The 20881-nt window shown below is 43.3% G+C and overlaps 1 protein-coding gene across 11 annotated transcripts in view; it reads right to left on the bottom strand.

Annotated features, from left to right (window-relative positions):
- Positions 1-20881, bottom strand: part of Sgms1 (sphingomyelin synthase 1) — a 267072-nt gene that overhangs the window by 33404 nt on the left and 212787 nt on the right. For all 11 annotated transcript variants that reach the window (XM_059258958.1, XM_059258972.1, XM_059258956.1 and 8 more), the window contains one exon: positions 5041-5879. In XM_059258958.1, the coding sequence (XP_059114941.1) occupies positions 5041-5663 (623 nt within the window). In that variant the 5' untranslated portion in view covers positions 5664-5879. The remainder of the gene's footprint in view (positions 1-5040; positions 5880-20881) is intronic.

Here is a 20881-nt window from a genome sequence, read left to right as displayed (position 1 = left end):
ACACTTTTTCTGGGGAAACTTCCCCCTAGCGTAACAGAATTGTTACACTTGGTGGTGTGGGAGGACTGGCCTAAGCAGAGCTGTAACATTTCCCAGCACCGGAGCAGAGCTCTAACAATTTTGCTGGGGAAAAACTCCCCTGCCAGAAGCAGAGCTGTGACACTTGCATTAGGAACTCTTTCCCTGGAGCAGGGCTGTGAGCTGCTATGCTTACAGTGACTTTGTGGTCTTCCTTGGCTCCCGACTGCCAGGATACCTTCCATCCAAGCTGCAATGTTTGTATAGACTACTTGACTTTCTTCCAAAGAAAATATATTCAAGCACAGCTGTGAGTACCCCTGAATTAGTGGAATCTCTCTCTTTAAGTAACATAAAAATCAGGGCTTCATGGGCAGCTCCAAGGCTTTGTGTGAGAAATAAACTATAACAAAAACCAGTTTTGTTCACTATGGCAATGGGTGTCACAAATAATTCTCTCGATTCAACTCTTGCTATCCTATTATCTGCAAAGCAGCCATATCATATTTATTATCTATCTGGTGTGTGTGTGTGTGTGTGTGTGTGTGTGTGTGTGTGTATGTGTGTGTGTGTAGGTCATAGGACAACTTGTGGGCGTTGGTTCTCCTCTTCAACTATATGGATTCTGAGATCCAAACTCCACTTTTAAGGCTTGGTAGTAAATGCTGTAACTGAGCATCTTGCTGACCCTACATAATCCTTCCATAACGTAAGTGTGTTTGAATCATGTCAGTGGTTTATCACACTTGACATTAAATCCACACTCTACTGGTTTCATTTGAGACCCTGTCTGTTTCTCACTGGACTCTTACATATATCACAGCTCTCCTCCAGCTCACTAGGCCATTATAAATACTTAGCTCAACTAAGCTACGGAAATAAACCCACCCTCCAAACACTTGCTATGTCTCCTATCTGGAACGTTCTTTCGCAGATACCTGCTTGGGACTGCCTTTCATCTGATTCACGTGTCTGCTGAACTGCTGTCTCATCAGTGGCCTTTCGTAATTACCCAATCTGAAAGGATCACTGCTGCCCTATTTCCAACACTCCCCAACCCTCATGCTGACTCACAGTCTCTAGCTCCCTTACACTAGCTGATGTCATATCCTCAGCTGTTCACTGACTGCCTCACTCTGCCCAGACTAATCACTTCACGTCACTCTCATCCCTGCAGCATCCCCCAGGCCCTAGCACTGCTGGCATACAGTAGGCTGCTCAGTGAAGTCCAAGTTGAATGAATGGACAGATTTTAAATGAACACACTATATTTATATGTGCCAGGCTCTGTCACAGACATCAGAATACAAGTGGGAGTGATGAACACGGCATCATTGTCTCCTTTAAAGAAAATTAAATAACAAAACAAAACAAAAAGCTACCACTGGAGGAGACACATGTAGAATTAAAAGAATTGGAAAGTGAGTCCTATGAGCTTAAGGCATTTACAGAGACCTGGAGTAGCTACAGGTAAAATAGGTCAAACTTAAACTCTATTGTGAAGAGCTCTGAGCTCCAAAGCAGAGAGGTTGTGTCTTCATCCGATTCCACAGTGTGGATCCCCAATTAGAAATGAAAGGAGGAAACACTCCTAAAAACAGAATTAGAATTGACCAAACGCATTATTTAGACAATACTAACTGAGCTGTTCTATGTTTCTAGAAAATGCCACTGGCCAGAGAAGGGGAAAAAACAACTTGGAAAACACAGCTCACAAGTCTGGTTTTGGTCCAGGAGAGTCTGAGGCACCCTGATCACCACACTTGGTGTTACATTTGCTCTCATAAGAAAACTTGACTTGGAAACCTCGGCGCTACCTTCTCTGTCAAGGTCCTGACAGGGTGGGGCCACAGGAAACATGCAGGGGTACCACTGTGTTAGCTGTGGGCCACACACAGGGCCCTGTGTCTCAGCTCTATCAGTCTGCAAGCTGTGAATACTCTTTATGGCGCTTTCTTATAACAAGGGTACCTGGTTTGCAGTGAGGTCTGACACAAAGGCAGAGATTTCCCCGGAATTTTTCCTAGTCAGTGGCTTGAAAGTCCAATTCTAAATGAGGAGACAACATTATTTACAATTTTAAAAACCAAAAAAAGTTCACAGTGAAGGACAAGTGTATGCAACATAAGACAGAACTGAATGTCACAAATTCAGAGTTAAGGTGTTCAGAGCCCTCAAAGTCTGGCTCAAGGGCTTATTGGTGGTAGATGTTGCCCAAAGTTCCAGTGGTCTTACTTCTCCATTAGTACAGCATCCTCAACAGTTGTATCTTTTCTCTAAAGTTAGAAAGTACAAAAGAAGACAGAGTAGGCTGTCTTTTTTAAGGCCTCCACGATTCTTAAAGTTAGAATAATTTGGGGGGTAGTGAATTTGGGTTTTGTTAGGATCTTAATACCAACCAAATGGCTTTAATTCTAAGGAGCTGAGTAAAACGGTTAATGGTAAACTATCCAGCTGGCGGATGCTGGAGAGAGGGGCCAAACTCACAAGAGTGAAACATAAAAACAAGGAAAGTTAGGGATGAAAAGTACCCCCTAACCAGAAAGTTCCATGTTTTCGAAATGGTTCCTAAATAAAACACACAGCAACAGCCAATTAGTTAGAAACAAGGGAGGGTGTTGGGGGAGGTGTGTCTGTATAACAGTTCAGAAGGTTAGTCTTGGTGATGAGAGCTGGGGATGATATTCATCAGCATGCACTTCACGCTGCATCAGTCTGTACCCTCTCAATCTTTCCTACCTGGAGTGCCACATACTGGAGAGGTCACAGACACACAGAGTGGGGATGCTTAGGACAACAGTCTACTTCCAAAGGTAGAAATAGAGTAAGGTCCTTAAAGAATCCTTAGCTGGTTGCATTCAAGCTAAAATTACCTGACTAATCCAATTCCATCCCAGTGGCTTACCCAGCAATGTTAGGGCCAATTGAAAAGTTTTCTAGGACAATAGAAACCTTGACCTAGAAGCTGTTATTTTTTTTTCTGTGAGAACAAGGCTCCTGAGTTGGAAAAGTTCATTTAAGCCAACTAGCATGTAAAGCCACAGCTGGTGCTAGAACCCAGGCTGCCTGCTCCAGCACTGAATTAGCTTTGCAGAAGACATTCCAACTGGCTTATTGCTGTTGAACAATTTAAATAAGTAAATTACTACAGTATTGGCAGTAAGTACCAGGATATCCCAAATTCGAAAATTTAAAGAGAAATAGATTTTGGAAAAATTCCCTGGTAGAAATTATTCCTATGATTAGGAAGTTTCCTCAGAACAAGATTGAAATCATAAAACATCTCAATTCTGCAATAAGTCTGACTTACTAAGTTATATTCTGGGGCAATAAATTTGCCTGTGTGTATGAATTTTGATGAAAAGCCAGAAAGTGAACTCACAAAAACAAATTTTAAGGGAAAAAAACCACAACAAAAAACCCTAGGAAGCTTAATTTGAGCTGCCCTTCCCTCTGTAAAGGAAAAGCCTGGGAACTATCTTCAGTGGGCTTTTGGGGGAGAAAGGTCAAAAAGTCCAAATGTTCCTAAGTGAGAAGCGGGACTAGTGCTGTCAGTCCACAGAAAGTATGCAAGGAATTCCAAACATCACTACTTCTGAAGCTGAGTCCTCTCAAAACCAAAGCAACAACATTGTTTTTTCCTTCAACTGGATAGCAGAGGCCATCAGTTCCATTTCAATTCTACTTAAGCTATAAAATTGTCAAACTAGCCCCACGTAAACACTTGGCTAGGTCAGTGACTTTCCCAAAGTGAAGATGATAGTCTCCATGGTGAGGTCAGCGGGTACCCTCCCCTTTCTACATGTCTGACTTCGTGAACTGAGAAAGTTTACCCAACACCAGGAAAACACTCAGAGACAAACTCAACAGAAACACTCCACCTGCATTTTGTTATCTTGATGGAAGATGCTTTCATATCCAGCCATCCTTTGGCTCAGGCAACTCAGTCTGCCAGAGAGAAACTCAAACAGCTGGTGGCTCCATCATCAGAAGCTGCCCCAGAGTGACAGTTCCAGGTTTACAGGGAAGCAGCCCCAGCTCCGGCCTCAATCCCAGGCATGGCCCTGCTCACTCTGTAGATTTGGTTATGGTGCCCCAGGGGCAATGGCAGTGAGCTTGGGCTGTGGCCAGGGCACAGTGGTACCATCTACTGGGGCTCCCAAGCCCATTGGATAGGGAGAAATGGTCATTCCCCACTGCATACAGGGAAGCCATAGACGTTCCGCTCAGAAGAAAACCAGACACCAAGAACAAGGGCAATTAATTAAAGCCAAGGGAAGCTGTTCATCTAAGGAAATAGCTCGCTTGAGACGATCCCTGCTGTGATAGAGCTTGGGACATGAGACTCACTTTGGCTCCAACTGAAACTAAATACACACTAACTGAGACACTCAAAGACAGCCACCCACGGTTTTAAGTGCTACACATTCTATAAGATGGGATCATATAGGTTCCACCACATTCTACCTGCTTAAATTAAATGAGGTATCAGTTTTCCCCAACCAGTCATTATGAAATAGCTGTGTGAACTCTACATGCCAAAACTGTGAATACATACTGATAAGGTTCTGGGTCTGGATGTGGGTGGGGTGTGTGTGTCATGGGACGGGCCTATCCCATCATTCACAGCACATAGGCCAACTGCCAACAAGTCACCTGAGTAAATAACAACCAAGACTAGGCAGCTTTATCATCACCCCCGTACCCTCCACACCTCCACCCCCAGTTATCAACAGCCTTTACTTTCTGAAGATGTCTGAGTGTTTTCTTTCCTATTACCTGAAAACAGACCACCATCACTCACGGTCTTAATTCTAGAGGAATCTTGTATCAAACAGGCAACAAACAATATTCTCTCAAAGCTGTGGGAGCTTTAGTTAGTCCCATGGTGTGTGTGGTTTCAAAACTAATTAATATGCTTCGATTTCACCACTTGGCTAAATTTCATTTCCAAACGATAACTGGATAGCTAAATGCAAACCCATCATTTCTGGATCTTAAGACTGTGTTTACTCTACTTACTTGTATTTTAAGAGCAGCCACTGAATTAACCAGAGTCCTACAAGGATCATGCCGTTAATTTCGCAAATAGAAAAGGCCCACTGCACCCGGTTAAAATGGTCAAAAAATGTGTCCGGTAGTGGAGGCTGCACCTCCTTAGGAGGTACTCGTTCATGGACGACCGAGATCATCACTGTAGTGAGAACAAAACAGGAAAGTGCATAAAGAAAGGCCAGAAAAGTCTTGCCCCACTCCATGGGGTACTGGGAGCGCTCTGGTTCTGGCATGGGGATTTTTATCATCTCTTTCCTATACCCATTTGGCATTCCATTGGGCTTAATCTTGATGCTGAAGCTGCCCTCAGGGTTGGGAATGTCAACGCCAACGCTGAGATGCCCGTTGGCGTGGCCATTCTTGTGCGCTTCCATATGATGCTCCATCTTCAGGGTCTCGATCATGTCTAAGAGCCGCTGCCCGTTGTCAGAGGAGACTCGGCACAGTGGGGGTTTTTTGAAATCCTCTTGGGTTAGGTTGATCAAGTCCTGGCCTGTGAAATGTTCTAGAGGTTCACAGTATTCTGGCATAGCATTCTCCAGCAGCCAGTCTGCCACCTTCTTGGGTGACCAATAAACCACTTCCTTCATGGTACTGGCAGACAAAACGCAGTACCCCCAACTTGCTCTTAGACGTCAGCAGTCACTGTTCGTACAGAGCAGGGCACTATCCCTCCTGGGCCGGTTCATCTTGTTGGGTCTCATGAGCAGAGACTCATTTGGCAAGATGGTCAGGGCAGTTTAAAGCACTTCGTGTAGCGGTGTCTGAACATTAATTGGCCTCATTTCTGAACAGGATTCTTCCTTCTGTGGGAGGAAAAGAAAAGGTCAGGATCACAGGACTTCCAGATCAGTTCCTTCAAAATGCAAAGAGGCTCAAGGTGTACAATAGAAGTGAAGGGCAGCCACTGGTAACCTCTGTTTCAAATGTGTTAGTTTCAAGCATTGCCAATTCCCTGATCATAAGTCTTCCATGACAGATCACTAAATTGGATCTGAAAATGTAGAAGGCCAGGGACAGCAGTGGATGGATCTCCCAGGGAGTACTTATTAGGAATAACTCAACAGACTCTGGACCCTGCTCAGCAGAGACCACTGATTCTCTTTGTACCTAACATACTTCCATGACATAATATGAAAGAGTCTGGCAAACTTGTTTAACTCACAAATCGCTCTGGTGAGGAATGCAGAAAATGTGCACAATATGTGACAACTTAGGTATCACAGAAATGTTGATCTTAAGATCATCTGGTCTAATAATTTTACAAGTTTTTTTGCCCAAAAAGTTACTAGTTCACTTATTCCAAACATGTGTGAACTCTAAAATAGAAAAGATACCACTGTGGCTGACTGGGTTGACACACAGGCAGAGCCCAGGGCCAAGGCTCACCTGATCTTTCTATCCTCAGTCCCTCGACACTTCTGTAGACCCCCATCATTTGAAAAAAGAGGATTTGATCCACCTCTCACCTAGGAAAAAGGAATGGGTTCTATAAAAGTCAAAGGACTTGCCAATAGTTGAATGTATAGAGGGGGTGTAAGTCCAGTGTATGTGTTTGTGGTGGTTTAAAAGATAATGCCCCCCAAAGGGAGTGGCACTATTAGGAGGTATGGTCTTATTGGAGGAGGCTAGATGACACACTCCTTTAATCCAGACCTTGAGGCTGGAGGAAATACCTGGACCACACATCTGTTGGAAGAGTGTCACTGTGGGGGCAGGCTTTGAGGTTTTTTTTTTCTCAAGCTTCACTCAGTGTCACAGTCAGTTGACTTCCTGTTGCCTGGGAGATGTAGCATTCTCAGCTCCAGCACCATGTCTGCCTGCATGCTGTCATGCTCCCTTCATGATCAAAATGGACTGAACCTCTGAAGCTGTAAGCAAGCCACCCCTCAATTACATGTTTTCCTTATAAGAGTTGCCGTGGTCATGGTATCTCTTCAGAGCAATAAAAACCCTAACCAAGACAGTGTTCATTAAATACTTAACCAGCAGTGTAACAATCAAAGGCCTATTCTCTCAGGAAGACTCCAACGGAAGGATGCACACAAACATAACAGATGCAACCACAATCCTTGATTAATGCACAGCATTGCAGAAAAAAGTGGGAAGACACAGACCAGCTAGGTTATATTCGATGATCCTGAGTGTATTCCCATTTTTCTGCCACCGATTTCTTTAATAAACACATACTACTTTTATAACAATCATTAAAAAAAATTTTAAAAAGCTCAAAGCAGAAGACCCAACTTCATATAAAGGCAACACAGCTATGAAATGGGACTTTGGTCCCAGCATCTCCCCTGCTTGCCCCACTGTCTGGGCTTCAGATTGCTAATCTTTAAAATGGGTACAGTAACAATAACATATTTCCTTTATAAGGTTGTTGTCAAAGACTGAGTCTATATATGAAAGTGGACGAAACAGCTGAGCTCTGTAAGCAGTGATTTTCAGGAGGGTTTGGTGGTGCTCATGTCTTTTTTATCCTTTTTCAAATGATCAATCATATTCAACAGTCTCTGTTCACTTTCTCTCCCACTACAACAAACTCTACCAACTGGATCATTTTCTGAAATGATTCTTGTGTTAACTACAGAAGTCTTTCAACAGACCTAAAAGTTGAAAAGCTGGAGATTACGAGTGACGTTGTTTCCCTAAGAATGTGTTCAGGGAATAGTAGCTGGTAAAGTGTCTTGTGCTTTACAAGGATAGTTCTTCCGCCAGGTACACTCAGTGCACATTGTCATCCTCCCACTGTGCACACAGTAGGATGGTGAGAACACTTACAGGAACTTCTCAGATTAACTTCCTTAAGCTTTCCTACTCTCCGCGACCCATTTTTCTCTCCAGCTCATCTCATACTGAACCCTTTAGATTGAGGAGAGACAGCATATGTCCTCCCACTTTCCAATTTCTTATGTTACCAACGGCAGCACCAATCCTAAGGACACACCCGGTCCTTCCGAGTATTGTGGGTACTGAACATCTTCCCTGCCATACTCTCTCCTAGGTAAGCATCTGCAGACTCCCGGAAGCAGTTGAGCGCCTTGCACAGGCAGCTACTCCTAGCAGCCCCGGACTTCATGCCCCTAGGGTTCAAAAGCCACTCAGCCAATAACTGGTCAATAGCTTCACAAACATCCCTAGCATTGTACAGACCGTTTAATGGAAAATAAGCCCAACGTCACTGATGCCGAAATGTCTTTTAAACTACCTTGAACAGTCAAGGAAATTACGAGCATTTTCCAGAAAGAAAGTCCATGTGGCTTTTGCATACTCACAGCCACTGCAGAGGAACCCCAACTGCGGTGAACATGGCCTAGCGTGCCAAAGGCGTGCAGACCAAACCCAAGTCCGTGCACAGGCTGTGCACGACAGGAGGTCTGTCTCTTAAGCATAAGACCCACGGCCTCTCCTCAAACACTTCCCAACAGATCTAGGGTGACTGTCTGTGAAACCCTCAACATTTACAAGAGAATGCTGAAGAAAAAACCCGACTTCAGGTTCAGACCCAAGGGGAAAGGACACTGGCTTTCCCTGCGTTCCACATCCCCCAGCTCTTGCCCAGCACGGGAAGCAAGCCGGTGTCTGAAACCCTCAGAACCACAGACTACACCAAGGCCAAGACATTTATCACTTCTCTCGGAGAGAGAGACAGACCATTTCTTACTAAAAGATAACAAACTTAAAACAGAAACAAATCAAATTGTGGGAGACAATTTAATACAGGGCTAAACGTCTATCCTGCATGGCGAGCACTCCAAAAGGAACAGGAATCTTGCAAAGTCCAGTCCATCAAATCATTCTCGATAGCCAGAGGAACTCTCCAAAAAATTCTACAAGACAGGCTGGCATCTCCGTTCTGTAGCCAAGGAGGACTACAACAGCACCCCCTGAGCACAGATCCTGCACTTCTCCGACTTGCGAGCCCTTCTTTCCCTTGGTCTTCTTCTCCCACAGTCCTTTGCGGTCCTGACAGTGCTCAGCAGGGGTGAAGGTGCTCAGCAGTGGTGAACGTGCTCAGCAGGGGTGAAAGTGCTCGGCAGTGGTAAAAGTGCTCAGCAGTGGTGAAGGTGCTCAGCACTGGTGAAAGCGCTCTGTTAACTAAAGGTAGACCAGTAGCACGTGTTCACCACAGGATCGAAGCCCGGAAGAACTTTCTATTTGGTCTTAACCAGGTTGAAAAATAATTATACAAAATTCAGTGGGGCTCAGATTCCTAAGATAGAGACTTTAGTCTTTAGTATTATAAAGGCCTTTAATGATATGCCACACCATTGTACAATGAATTTATAGTTAATCATGAAAGCCAGATCTTCAGAAAGAAAAAATGAGCTAAAGCAATCATTCTGGAAATGCAAAAAAAGCGATTTAACCAGGCAAAACCACAAAAGAAATCTTTAGGACTATTTGCTTATACTTCTTCGAAAGGAGCTCTTATATGGCCTTGTCACCTGGGAAAGTCTAGAAATAAAACAGCAGTGTGCTAATAAAAACCTCCCAGAATTAAGTAGGACACAAGGGTTTCAAAAGTTAAAGTATTATGCCAGCAATCCCAGTTCTCAGGAGTCTGAGGCAGGAGGATGGTGAGCCTGGGACCAGCCTGGGCTACCTAACAAATCCTTGTCTCACAAACCTGTAACAACAATACAACACCTCCCCCAAAAGACTGGAATTAGGAATTGATTATAAAACGAAATCTACATCATTCACATCACTTTACTATGAAACAAACATTTTACAAAAGCTTTAAGTTTAGATAAAAGTTTCCAGATTTACTAGAACTTTCCATAAATGTCAACAATAACCTAATTGACTTCTGCAGTCAATGAAATGTTTAATTCTCTATAAACTCAATTTGATACCTACTGAATGTTTTTTCCAAGGCAACTCCAATTGCATCTTTTCTTATTTAGCACTTGAAGAGTTAATTTAAATAAGAATTTATAAAATTATATATGAAAGGTTAGGGTAACAACGTCGGCTAAAAGCGCTACTTATTTATTTCTACAGTTTGGGGAGTTTAGAAGAATCCTTTTGACGCTGTAACCTTTACACTGGCCTTTATTTTCAATTGCTAGTGCATGCAGTACTCACAATTCCAAACCCAGCTTTGGTTCACAAATAAAATCATCCCTTATGAAAGCAGGTCCTCCAGCTAAGTGGATGCTGACCTACTTTGTGGAGCTCCGAGGAGGCTTGCTTTATAAAACACACACCTCTGCCTTCTGGTCCACTCAGCCTGCTAAGACTGTTCTGACAAGTTTTGCATTCGGTGACATCTTTTGGTCTCCTCTTGACCTTGTTTATTTAATTGTATTTAACGCTTCAATTTCACACTATCTGTAGAGAATTCTTTCTCAATGGCTGCCCTACAGTTTATCTAATGGTCTCCCTTTTTACTCTTCTCTCCCACAAATGTTTGAACTACAGTGAGATGTAGCAACCTTCATGTACCAGGAGGGAGGTGACTTTTGGTTGGCAAACTTGATAGGATATAACGATAAGAAAGCAGCCACGCCAACTGTGTCCTGTGAACCATGGTTCCGTCTACTTCAGAGAACCACATCACCAGCAGGACCCACCCCAATCCAGACATTTCACGATAGGGTGTTCCTATAAATATTCAGTAATCAGAGATTCCAAAGTATCATTTATTATAATACAAAATTAGAAATACATTAAAAATTCATTATAAAACAGATGACTAAGTCCCTACTAAAGATTGTAGCACATTTCTATATTGACAGTGATATTTGCAGTTTTATGAAGAGAACACCAGCTACAAAACAGAGTATCAATTTATTAATATGTATATATGATAAATATCATGGGATAAGAGTCAAGACATTATTTGTTAACTTCCCATTGTCCCAGAACAACAGAATTATAAAATAATGTTCTGCTTTCTTCCATCCCAATATTTTAAAATCTCTCAGATAAGCACATTTTACTCTTGTCTGGAAGAGAAAAAAAAAGCAAACTACTGTTGTTCCTCTAGGTATAGTTTTAAACTATGAAGGCTGCACTGTGAGGCTGAAATCATGCTTCCTACAGCAGCTTTCTTTAGAAATGAGAAAGGGCTTGATGACATGACTAGACTCTCGAAACAGAACCCCAAATCCTACATATGAAGAGACAGTCTTGAGAAGTGAGCCAATCAATCTACCAGCAAAGATAAAACTAAAGCCCAAACCTACAAGCATGACAACACTCCAGGCTCCTAATTCCCCACTGTCCCAGAGTGAAAACAGAGCAGGAGAACTCTAACTGCCCACCCCTGAGTTCCCTCAGTATCTGCCCACGCCAGCGGCTACAAACCCGGAAGCAGCACTTGGAAAATCCTCCCTGTTGTTATGATGGGGGAAATCGTACACAGCTCTCTGAAAACTCACTGCTACAGTTTCCCTTCGGATTTGATTCTTCTAACTCACTTAAAAACTGAAGAGAATCTATTCCAACTCAACCAACCAGCAGGGCTCCTGTCCTGTTTGCCTGTTAATCTGTCATTCTTAGGTCTGGACTCAATCTAGTGGCATGGACAGTGTCGGAGCATAACCAATGTTTCAAATTCCAGCAGCTCTCGTAGGAGCAGATGTGCCCAGTGCTAATGTCATCCAGCCAGAAGAGCTGCTCCTTTTTTTTTTTTTTTTTTTTTGGTTTTTTGAGACAGGGTTTCTCTGTTAGCTTTGGTGCCTGTCCTGGAACTCACCCTGTAGCCCAAGCTGGCCTTGAACTCACAGAGATCTGCCTGCCTCTGCCTCCCGAGTGCTGGGATTAAAGGCGTGCGCCACCACCGCCCGGCAAGCCTCTCCATTTCTAACACACCTCACTCTGTGTCTTTCCATTCTTCTTTTTAAAAATCAAGAGCTCAAAACCCTATATACCACACTTACTAGGTGGACTACAAAGACATGCATAGTTCTGAATCTGTCAGAAAAGTAAACCAAGGCTGTGGAAAAACCCCAACTGGCTTAGCTTGTTTTTTAAAGCCCCAGGGAGCTGGGAACACAGCGGTGGTGTATTCCCAGTGGTAGAGTGCTTGTCTGGGATGTGTGAGGCCCTAAGTTCAATTCCCAGCACTACAACCAACAAACAAAACCCAAAGGCGTCGTATAGTATTCTATGGCAGGTAATTGCACAGAGCTCACTTAAACAGCCTTCCAAGTAGCATGTTGGAGGAAAGCAGTTATGAGACCCAGGAAGTAAACTTCAGGGATCTGGGAAGGCTGAAACTTGGAAACAGTAAGCAGCTGCTTAGAGGGGAAGACTCTGACCAGCCATGCATGTGATGCCGAGGGCCCAAGCGATGCGGCTTTTCTGAGGTCTTAGGGTGGGCTTTTCTCATGATGCAGCTACATTTGAGAAGTCCCTGCTCCTGCAAGTAACCTCTCACCCAGACTCCTTAAGTCACCCCAATAAGAGCTCACTGGTTCACCAACCTGGACTCGGCGGCGGTCACTGCTTTCGTCTGTCGGCAGTGTATTTCTAAACTGTATAGAAATCACTCAAAAAAAAAATTGAAATCCCAGCCCTTGGGAGGCTGAAGCAGGCAGATCTCTGTGAGTTTTCGGCCAGCCTGATCTACAGAGTGAGTTCCAGGATAGCCAGGGCTACAAAATAAAACAAAACAACAACAAAAAAAATTGAAGTAGAAGGGACACAAAAATTGAAGTAGAAGGGTTCATCAAGCATTCCAAAACAATAGCTGAAAATATACACCTCTGTCACTATCTCATAATAATATACACCTCTGTCACTATCTCATATTAATATACAACTCTGTTACTATCTCATAATAATATGCACCTCTGTTATTATCTCATACTAATTCTCTTAAGGGAAGAGAGAAGAAAGGAAAAAACAGACAAATGTTTCATCCTGCTTTTCACCTTGGCCGTATTTCCTCCATGATACTCCAGTCATAGCGTTCAATCCCTGTCCTTGACTCTCTTATTGGAACCAGAGCATCCATGCTCACTCTGTGTTATTGACATCTAAAAGCAGAACTGAGTGGACTTTATATCTTAACATACAGTAAGCATTTTCTCTGGATTTTCTAAGTTGTTCAGATTTCAAATATATCTCTCCCATTTCCCATACACCATCAAAATGTCTTTTCAGACTAAATATTTCGGTTTATAAATTACTTTTCTCCAAGACTGCTTCTTCTATCAAGTAGACAGAATTTGTTCCCTGTCAACTATGTGATGGTTCTGACTCTGGAGTATGGCTGTTATTAATCTATGAACTGTGGAAATCTGGTCCACAAGCAGCGCATTTGCCACAGATAATAAAGCAGGTGTCTTAAAGCATGCTTTGATTGTTCCAGCTGAGGACCACCCCATGTCAAACCAATGCAGGCAAGCAGGCAGGCAGGCAGGGAACAGTTTCTGAGTGAATATAAAAATCCTTTATATCTTATTTATACAAAGTAAGTTTCCCTAGTCTATTACGGAACAGAAATACCCACTAGTTGGTTAGCTGAAAAGTCTCCCATTTTACCAAGGAAAGTCTCCCACGTCACGCTTATAAGTGGCTTCTCAAGCCACTGAAGCAGAGAAAGAACCTCATTTAAAGAAGATGACCCTGGGGACCGACACCAGGTGTAAAATTAGCAACAACGCACAGGCCCAGATAGGAGAAGTCAAGTTCAAGTGTCTCTTCAAAAATACATTTCGAATGCTTCTTTGATAACTACTTAAGTTCAAACAATTTTCAGACCAGAGAACATTCAAAGGGAGCTTCTGAATGAATGGCTCTTCAGTGTGCATGCCATGAGCATTCGTGGTCACAAAGCACAATGTTCAGATTGCCACAGCACTCAGCTCTCCCTCTGATCTTTCTGGGGGCAAAACAGGATTGAGGACTTCCAGGAAAACAATAGTAGAACTCTCCCTTTGTGTGTGTGTGTGTGTGCGCGTGCACATGTGTATCTTTTCCAGGCAGCAAGTGTGCCAACTCCTAAAAATAAGCAACCATTCAACTTCTCTCCAATTGTCTGTGACTCCTTGGTTCTAAGACCTTGGAATCAAAACCATCTAAGGCCCATTTTTCTGAAGCTCTTCTTCAAATAAAAGTTTAACACACACACACACACACACACACACACACACACACACACACACACACACACACACACATCCCTCAGCTGAGAGCCTTACCCATGATGCAAAGTAGCACCACAGTACAGAATCAGGTTGCTGAGACTGCCACTCAGGCTCGGCCTTTGCGCTAAGTAAGGTATACACCACCAGAGGGCAGCAGAGCAGTAATAAGATGACAGGCTCCCCCGCAGCCACCAGGTTATAAAGGACGCTGGAGCATCCTTCCAAGAGGAGCTCGACTAGGTAATGATACTACAACTTGTGTTTTCTGAGTCACCAACTGACACTCTTTTCCCAGTACCCTTATGATTTTAATGAACATACCATTAGCAATATAGCTATTTTTATACATTCAAGCTATCCTGCAATGTCACAAACCATTTCTAGAACCCCAAGGAAGGATGAAAGCCTAAATATCAGAGACCACCATTTACCAGAGAGATTAGCCCTAAGAACTTCACTGGAAATACATCCTTGTCTTATATAAAATTTTAATAAGCTTTATCTCAATGCAATAAAATGAGAACTTTAATCAATAGTGATTACCCAATTACAATTAAGTTAGAAACATACAAGCTGTAAAGCTGTTAACGAACAAGTACGCTAAACTAATTTTTTAAGTGGCTAAGAGCTGAAGAAGCACAGCTAGACTGTTGTGCTGTGTCCTCCTAGGAAGACCTGCGCGTCCATCGCTATGGTGTTACATGGAAAGAACTGAAGTTCAAAGTAAATATAAATGTTTTCTCAAGTCCACAAGCATTACAGTCTCTACCGGTAATATAGATGGTATAATTGTATAAATCACAGGTTGTTCTTTTAAGTACTGCAGCCAGGACCACGGCTTTGTGTATGCTGGACAAACATTCTACCAACAGAAAAAAACACCCCTTAATTTCCAAAATTTACAGAAGGAATTAACCATGCTACTGCGATGGCCAAAGGAAAGACCCATAGAAGGTCCCTGGAGTTTTCATTCTTCGTTATAAGGAAACCTAAAAACTGAAATTATATCAAATTTACAGATTACCTGAACAGCGATAAATTAAAAACAAAACATGTGCAGTTTAGCTAACTGTACTCCTACTCATCTTTAAAGGAAATAAAACCCCTACTCTTTTCAATGCTACATAAATCCTCTTTAGCAGTGTTACTTAATCAGATTTTCTGGGCTGGGGATACAGGTCAGTTGCTGAGCAATTGCCTCGTGTTTACAAGGTCCTCAGTTTAATCCTCAGTAATGGAAAAAAGGACAGAGAAGGGAGGATGGGAGAAAGCAGCAAGGAGGGAACAAGGAAGGGGAAACAGCGAGGGTGTTACAGCAGGAAATGCGGCTGAGGATAGGATCTTAGGAATGTTTCCCGACAGTTCACATATGAACATTGCTACATCCTTTAGAGACATACTCACTATTCAGAAGTGGCCATGGAGATACCAGTAGGAATAGGGAGAATATAGGCAGACCTATGCAGAACATTATCAAGATGGCAGTTCTCTAACTATTTCTTACCTTACAGGATCACTGTCCTACATTGACTTTCTTGTGTCCAAATCACACAAAGCTTGATTTTCTAGTCTGCCTATATTAGCACTTAAGCCAACAGATGAGAAGTCATCTCAAGTAGAAAGATAGCCTTACATCATCGTAGCCCAGGAAGGGCACCACTCAGTAAAAAGGATTTCAGAATCTTATCAAATGGTCTAAAGAAATAAGGAGATGAAGCAATTAGCTTCCAAATGCCACAGGTGATTTCAGTATGAATGAGAAATGATCATGGGAAAATATTGATTTAATTTGTTAAAAAAATATATCACCCTTCAAGATCAAAACTGGAAAAATGACTAAGACCAGTAATTACAATTGCATATGGAAGAAGGTAGAATTCAGCACATAAACATGGCAAACAATGGCTCTTCAAGCTATACTCAGAACTACTTTCTTACCATAAAATAAGAATGGCAGTCCTGTGGGTATCTATTACAGACCATGTTTCACTTTACATGGCAGAGAAATCATACCATATACCTAACACGAGAGTCTCAGGTCCTCAGAGAGCTCTGGGTTTCGAGAGCTCAGTACATACTATAGAGAGATAGTATTCATTAAAGGGACTTGATCAGCATTCAGAGAAAAGATTACCAAGGGCTCTGGCAGGGCCAGTGCCACATCCAATACACTAACACTAAGTGCCTAGTGTGTACAAAGTACCTCTGCTAGCATTCTGTGAGCCCCAGAGGTACATACACCATAGTTTTTCCTAACTAGATAAAAATGGCCAAATCAAACTCCTGCTCTTTGAAAAACTTACCCTCCTGCACGTTTCCTTCAGCTCAGGAACATGTGATCCTGTGATGATATATTGTATACCCTAATAACGCTTGCCTGAGGATCAGAGGACAGAGCAAGCCACTAGATTAGACATAGAGGCCAGACAGTGGTGGCACACACCTTTAATTCTATCACTCAGGAGGCAGAGATCCATCTGGATCTCTGAGTTCAAGGCCACAATGAAAACAGAGCCAGGCAATGGTGGCACACACCTTTAATCCTAGTACTGGGAAGCACACATGCCTTTAATCCCAGGAAATGATGGCAGGGTGGAGAAAGGTACATAAGGTGTGAGGAAACAGGAACTAAAGCAGTTCAGCTGAGATCCCATTCGGGTAAGGACTCAGAGGCTTTCAGTCTGAGGATTCATGGAAACAGGATCGGCTGAGGAGTTGGTGAGGTGAGGTTGGCTGTGGCTTGTTCTGCTTCTCTGATCTTTCAGCTTTCACCCCAATATCTGGCTCTGGGTTTTTTATTAAAAGACCATTTAAGATTCAAACAACATGATCCCACTCATCTGGGGCAAAACCTCTGTGTATACACCCAACATTTCACAAACCCCTTCCAATCTATGAGAGCCCATCCATCAGCTTTACCTTCGAGTATAATTGTCCCTAACGCTCCTACTGTGTACTCGATTCCATTTCCACCTTTACCCCTGACGGTGGCTTCTGTGTTCAAACCCTGGGGGTTGGAGCCATTCAAGGTTAAGTCTAAGCTCTCAGTTGCACTCAGTGCCCTTGCTCTGGGCCCTGCTACCTACATACCACATGTCCTCTCATCCAGCCATGATGTGCACTCACTTTCTCACTCCCACTGACTGCGCTAGCCAGCTCAGCAGTTCACAAAGGTCCCAGCTATGCTCTTATCTCAGGCTCCCATTTCAGGGTCTTTGTACCTGAGGCACCTTTGGGAATACCCCTCCTCAGATATCCTTATAATTCAGGTCACTCCCTTGCCTCAATATTTTGGTTCAAATACCTTTTGCATCAACTGAACCTCCTTGCTTATCACTTTTCATACTATTTTACTGCTTCATATTTTTATTTAATTAAAATCTTTGCAGACTGAGGCTACTGGGGAGGGCGGCTATCTAAGCTTAAAGATTGGGAAATAAAATGTGAGGAACTCAGTACCAGAAGCAACTAGAAGGTCTTGTCACCCATGATCCAAACAGTACAAAAGCACTAGCCTGGTATGGTGGTGCATATGTGTAATCTCAGGTATTGTGAAGCTGAAAAGGGGGGATGCTTCAGCTCGTGAGTTTTGAGATCATCCTGGGTTGCATAGGAAGACCATAGCTCAAAGAGAAAAAGAAAGAATAAGCGTATCGCCACTTGTGAAGAAATCAGCTCCAAGCAAGCTATTCTGTAGCATGTGCATGTTTCAAGATAGAATGGACACAGGATGTGGGGGAGCAAGCAGTACACCCCATAATGGCATGATAGGGAGAGAAGTTCAGTGGGAGGACAGAAGGCAGGCACTACTGGCTTGCCCAGACTAAACTATCTGAGGCCACAAGAAAGCAGATACCTTGAACAGCAGAGCGCACAGAGTATGGAGTCTCCAGGGCACCAAGGTGGCACTACAAAGTTTTGGACTTTGGTGCATTTGGGTCTCAGATTTCTGGGGATTGGAAGTCTACAATAAAGGTGTCTGGGGGCTATCCTAATTCTCACTCCCCTCCTATTTCAGCTATGGAGAAAGATCTACTCACTGCCTGTCAATCATCTCCTGCCTGCTGGCATCCCATCATGCTCCTTAGCTTATGGTGTCATCAACCATCTGCTTTGCCTTTACATTGCCTGTGTGTCAATTCTCTTCCTGGCCCTCATAAGGACACATATGACTGCATTTCAGTTTACCTGGACAATCCAGGATAAGATCCCTTCTCAAAAGCCTTAACCATATCTTCTGCCTGGAAATGTTGACTTCTCTACCAAGACATCCAAATACCAGTTCTTGAAGCAGTGATCTTCAGTGATCTTCAGTGATTCTGCTTTATTACATTCTCTGGCCATGATTGCGAGAACAATGTAATACTTCATAAACCTAAAATCTTCATTCACACATTCTGTTGCAGCTTACACACCCACCTTTTCCCTAAAGGAGCCTCTCATGATTGATGGGGCCATTTCCCTGGTCTCACTGATTTCTTTCCTCACATTTCTTCCTCTGTAAAGCCAGATAACCCCAACAAAACAACCTTTTCAAATTAATGGCACACCAGAAAGAGATGAGAAGGGGGTAGGGGGGACGGGGGAGCTTATTCATTCATATTCTATTTAAAAGTCAAAACACACAACTAAGAATTTTAAGTCTAGGAATTTGTTTTAGAGAATGTAGCTAGAAAACTACACGTTCTTCTGTTTAAACACATTATTCCAGCTGGCAAGCAAGCAAGGGTCTGATAGCAGCATGTCTCTCTATTACAGCCAATCACAGCAGCAAGGCCTGAAACGTCCAACAACCCCCAGGAATGCACATCCATTTGCTAATCTAAAAGTTTTCATCCGAAGTCCACAGTAACATACAATTTTCAGCTGCGAAGAACAGCACTTTCCCTAGAAAAGGCTTTTAATGTCTGATGAATGGAGAATGCACACAATAAGTTATTACTAGTGTCTAGTAAGCAAGCCCATCTTCTCACTACCTTAGTTCCCACCTAAGAGCTACTCTACACTGAACAAGTACCCACAAGCATGCCAGAATAGCACATTGCATGTGGCGTTAACAAACCATCCCCAAGGTTTCCACAGCCCATAGTGTACTGAACACCTACCACTAAATCACTATGCGTCCCGGACCATAAGCAAAGCATACTTCAGCTAAGGAAGTGAGGAGTCCACTTGGAACTAGGACCTATGGAACAAAATGAGCCAATGTGGGAAAAAGAAGGTGAGTCTGTGTTCAGTTTAAATGAAAGCAACAGCCAGTTCTAAACATCATGCAAGGAAGGCAAGGTACCATTTACCGAAGCCTTTCTCTTAATGGCTGGGACAGAACTCAGGGCACTGGAGTATGACAGGAACTTATTGTGCCATGAAGCAGGAGTCCAGCCCCATTTACTCAATTCTTTTTTTTTTTTTTTTTTTTTTTTTTGGTTTTTCGAGACAGGGTTTCTCTGTGTAGTTTTGGTGCCTGTCCTAGGTCTCGCTCTGTAGCCCAGGTTGGCCTCGAACTCATAGAGATCTGCCTGGCTCTGACTCCCGAGTGCTGGGATTCAAGGCATGTGCCAATGCCACCGGCTTCATCACATTCTTTAATAATACTTATGCTCCATAATTTCTAGTTCTTGATTATGGGAAATATTAAAAAAACAAGTAAGGATAAATCTTCAGAAAAGTTCATGGAAGAGCAGGGCATGGCAATGCACACCTATAATCTGAGCACTTAAAAAGTTGAGGCAGGGGGATGGCAAGTTAGAAGCTAGCCTGGGTTCACAAGTGACTTCCAGGCCAGTTTGGGATACATAGCAAGACCCTGTCTCAAATCACACACACACACACACACACACACACACACACACACGTACGCTGATGTGGCAGATTGTGCTTACAATCAAGCTTCAAGTTCAGTCACAGAACCTGTATCAAAAACAGTGCAGGGTGACTACAAGAGACCCTCAGCATTGACTTCTGGCTTCCACACACAGACACACGGCACACACACACAAATAAATAAAACAGTTAAGACTGAGCCCTGTGCTAGAGGAGAGACGACCCTGGGGAACATGCTCGGAATGCAAGCCGGCACTACAGCGGAGACTGGGGACTTCCCTGCTAAAGGGAAACCCACCAGTGGGCAGAAAGCAGAAGGAAGGGACAATGGCGGACAAGTCCTCTGTGTTTCCTCTGTCACTGTTTTCAGTTCACTTCAGATTCCATCACTGTTGGCATTAAGGACCCGGTTTCCTCCATTATCTGCACAGTCAGCAGACAGTTTTCCGTTTGAGGTGATGAAAGTTCTCCACATGGACAGTGTCCATTACCACTGTGACTTCCCACTACCACTGCTATGGTGTGCGTGTGCCACACCCTCCGCGGCTCCCGTGTTTACAGCGGCTCCCAGCTGTGTGGCCTTGATGGAACAGAGCCGGTAGCAGAAGCAGCTACTGGAAGGGGAATTCTTAGGTGTTCTGTCCTGGCCCTGGTTCCCATCTTCCTCTTCTAAGCTGCCTCTGTCAGGTATTCTGTTACAGAAGTGAGAACGGAACTACTGCTAAATTATACACTTAAAAACACTGCAATATGGGGCTGAAAAATTTAGCTCAGTGGGAGACACTTAAGGCCCTGGGTTTGGTCTACAGCCAAGCTGGGGCTGGGTTGGAGGGGTGAGGTAAAAAGTTTTATTTCACCACTTAAGGAAAATGTTTTCT

The sequence above is a fragment of the Peromyscus eremicus genome, chromosome 1, assembly GCF_949786415.1.
Source record: "Peromyscus eremicus chromosome 1, PerEre_H2_v1, whole genome shotgun sequence".
Classification (NCBI taxonomy): domain Eukaryota; kingdom Metazoa; phylum Chordata; class Mammalia; order Rodentia; family Cricetidae; genus Peromyscus; species Peromyscus eremicus.
The sequence above is the reverse complement of the archived record's forward strand: the minus strand, read 5'-3'. Positions and strand labels throughout refer to the sequence as shown.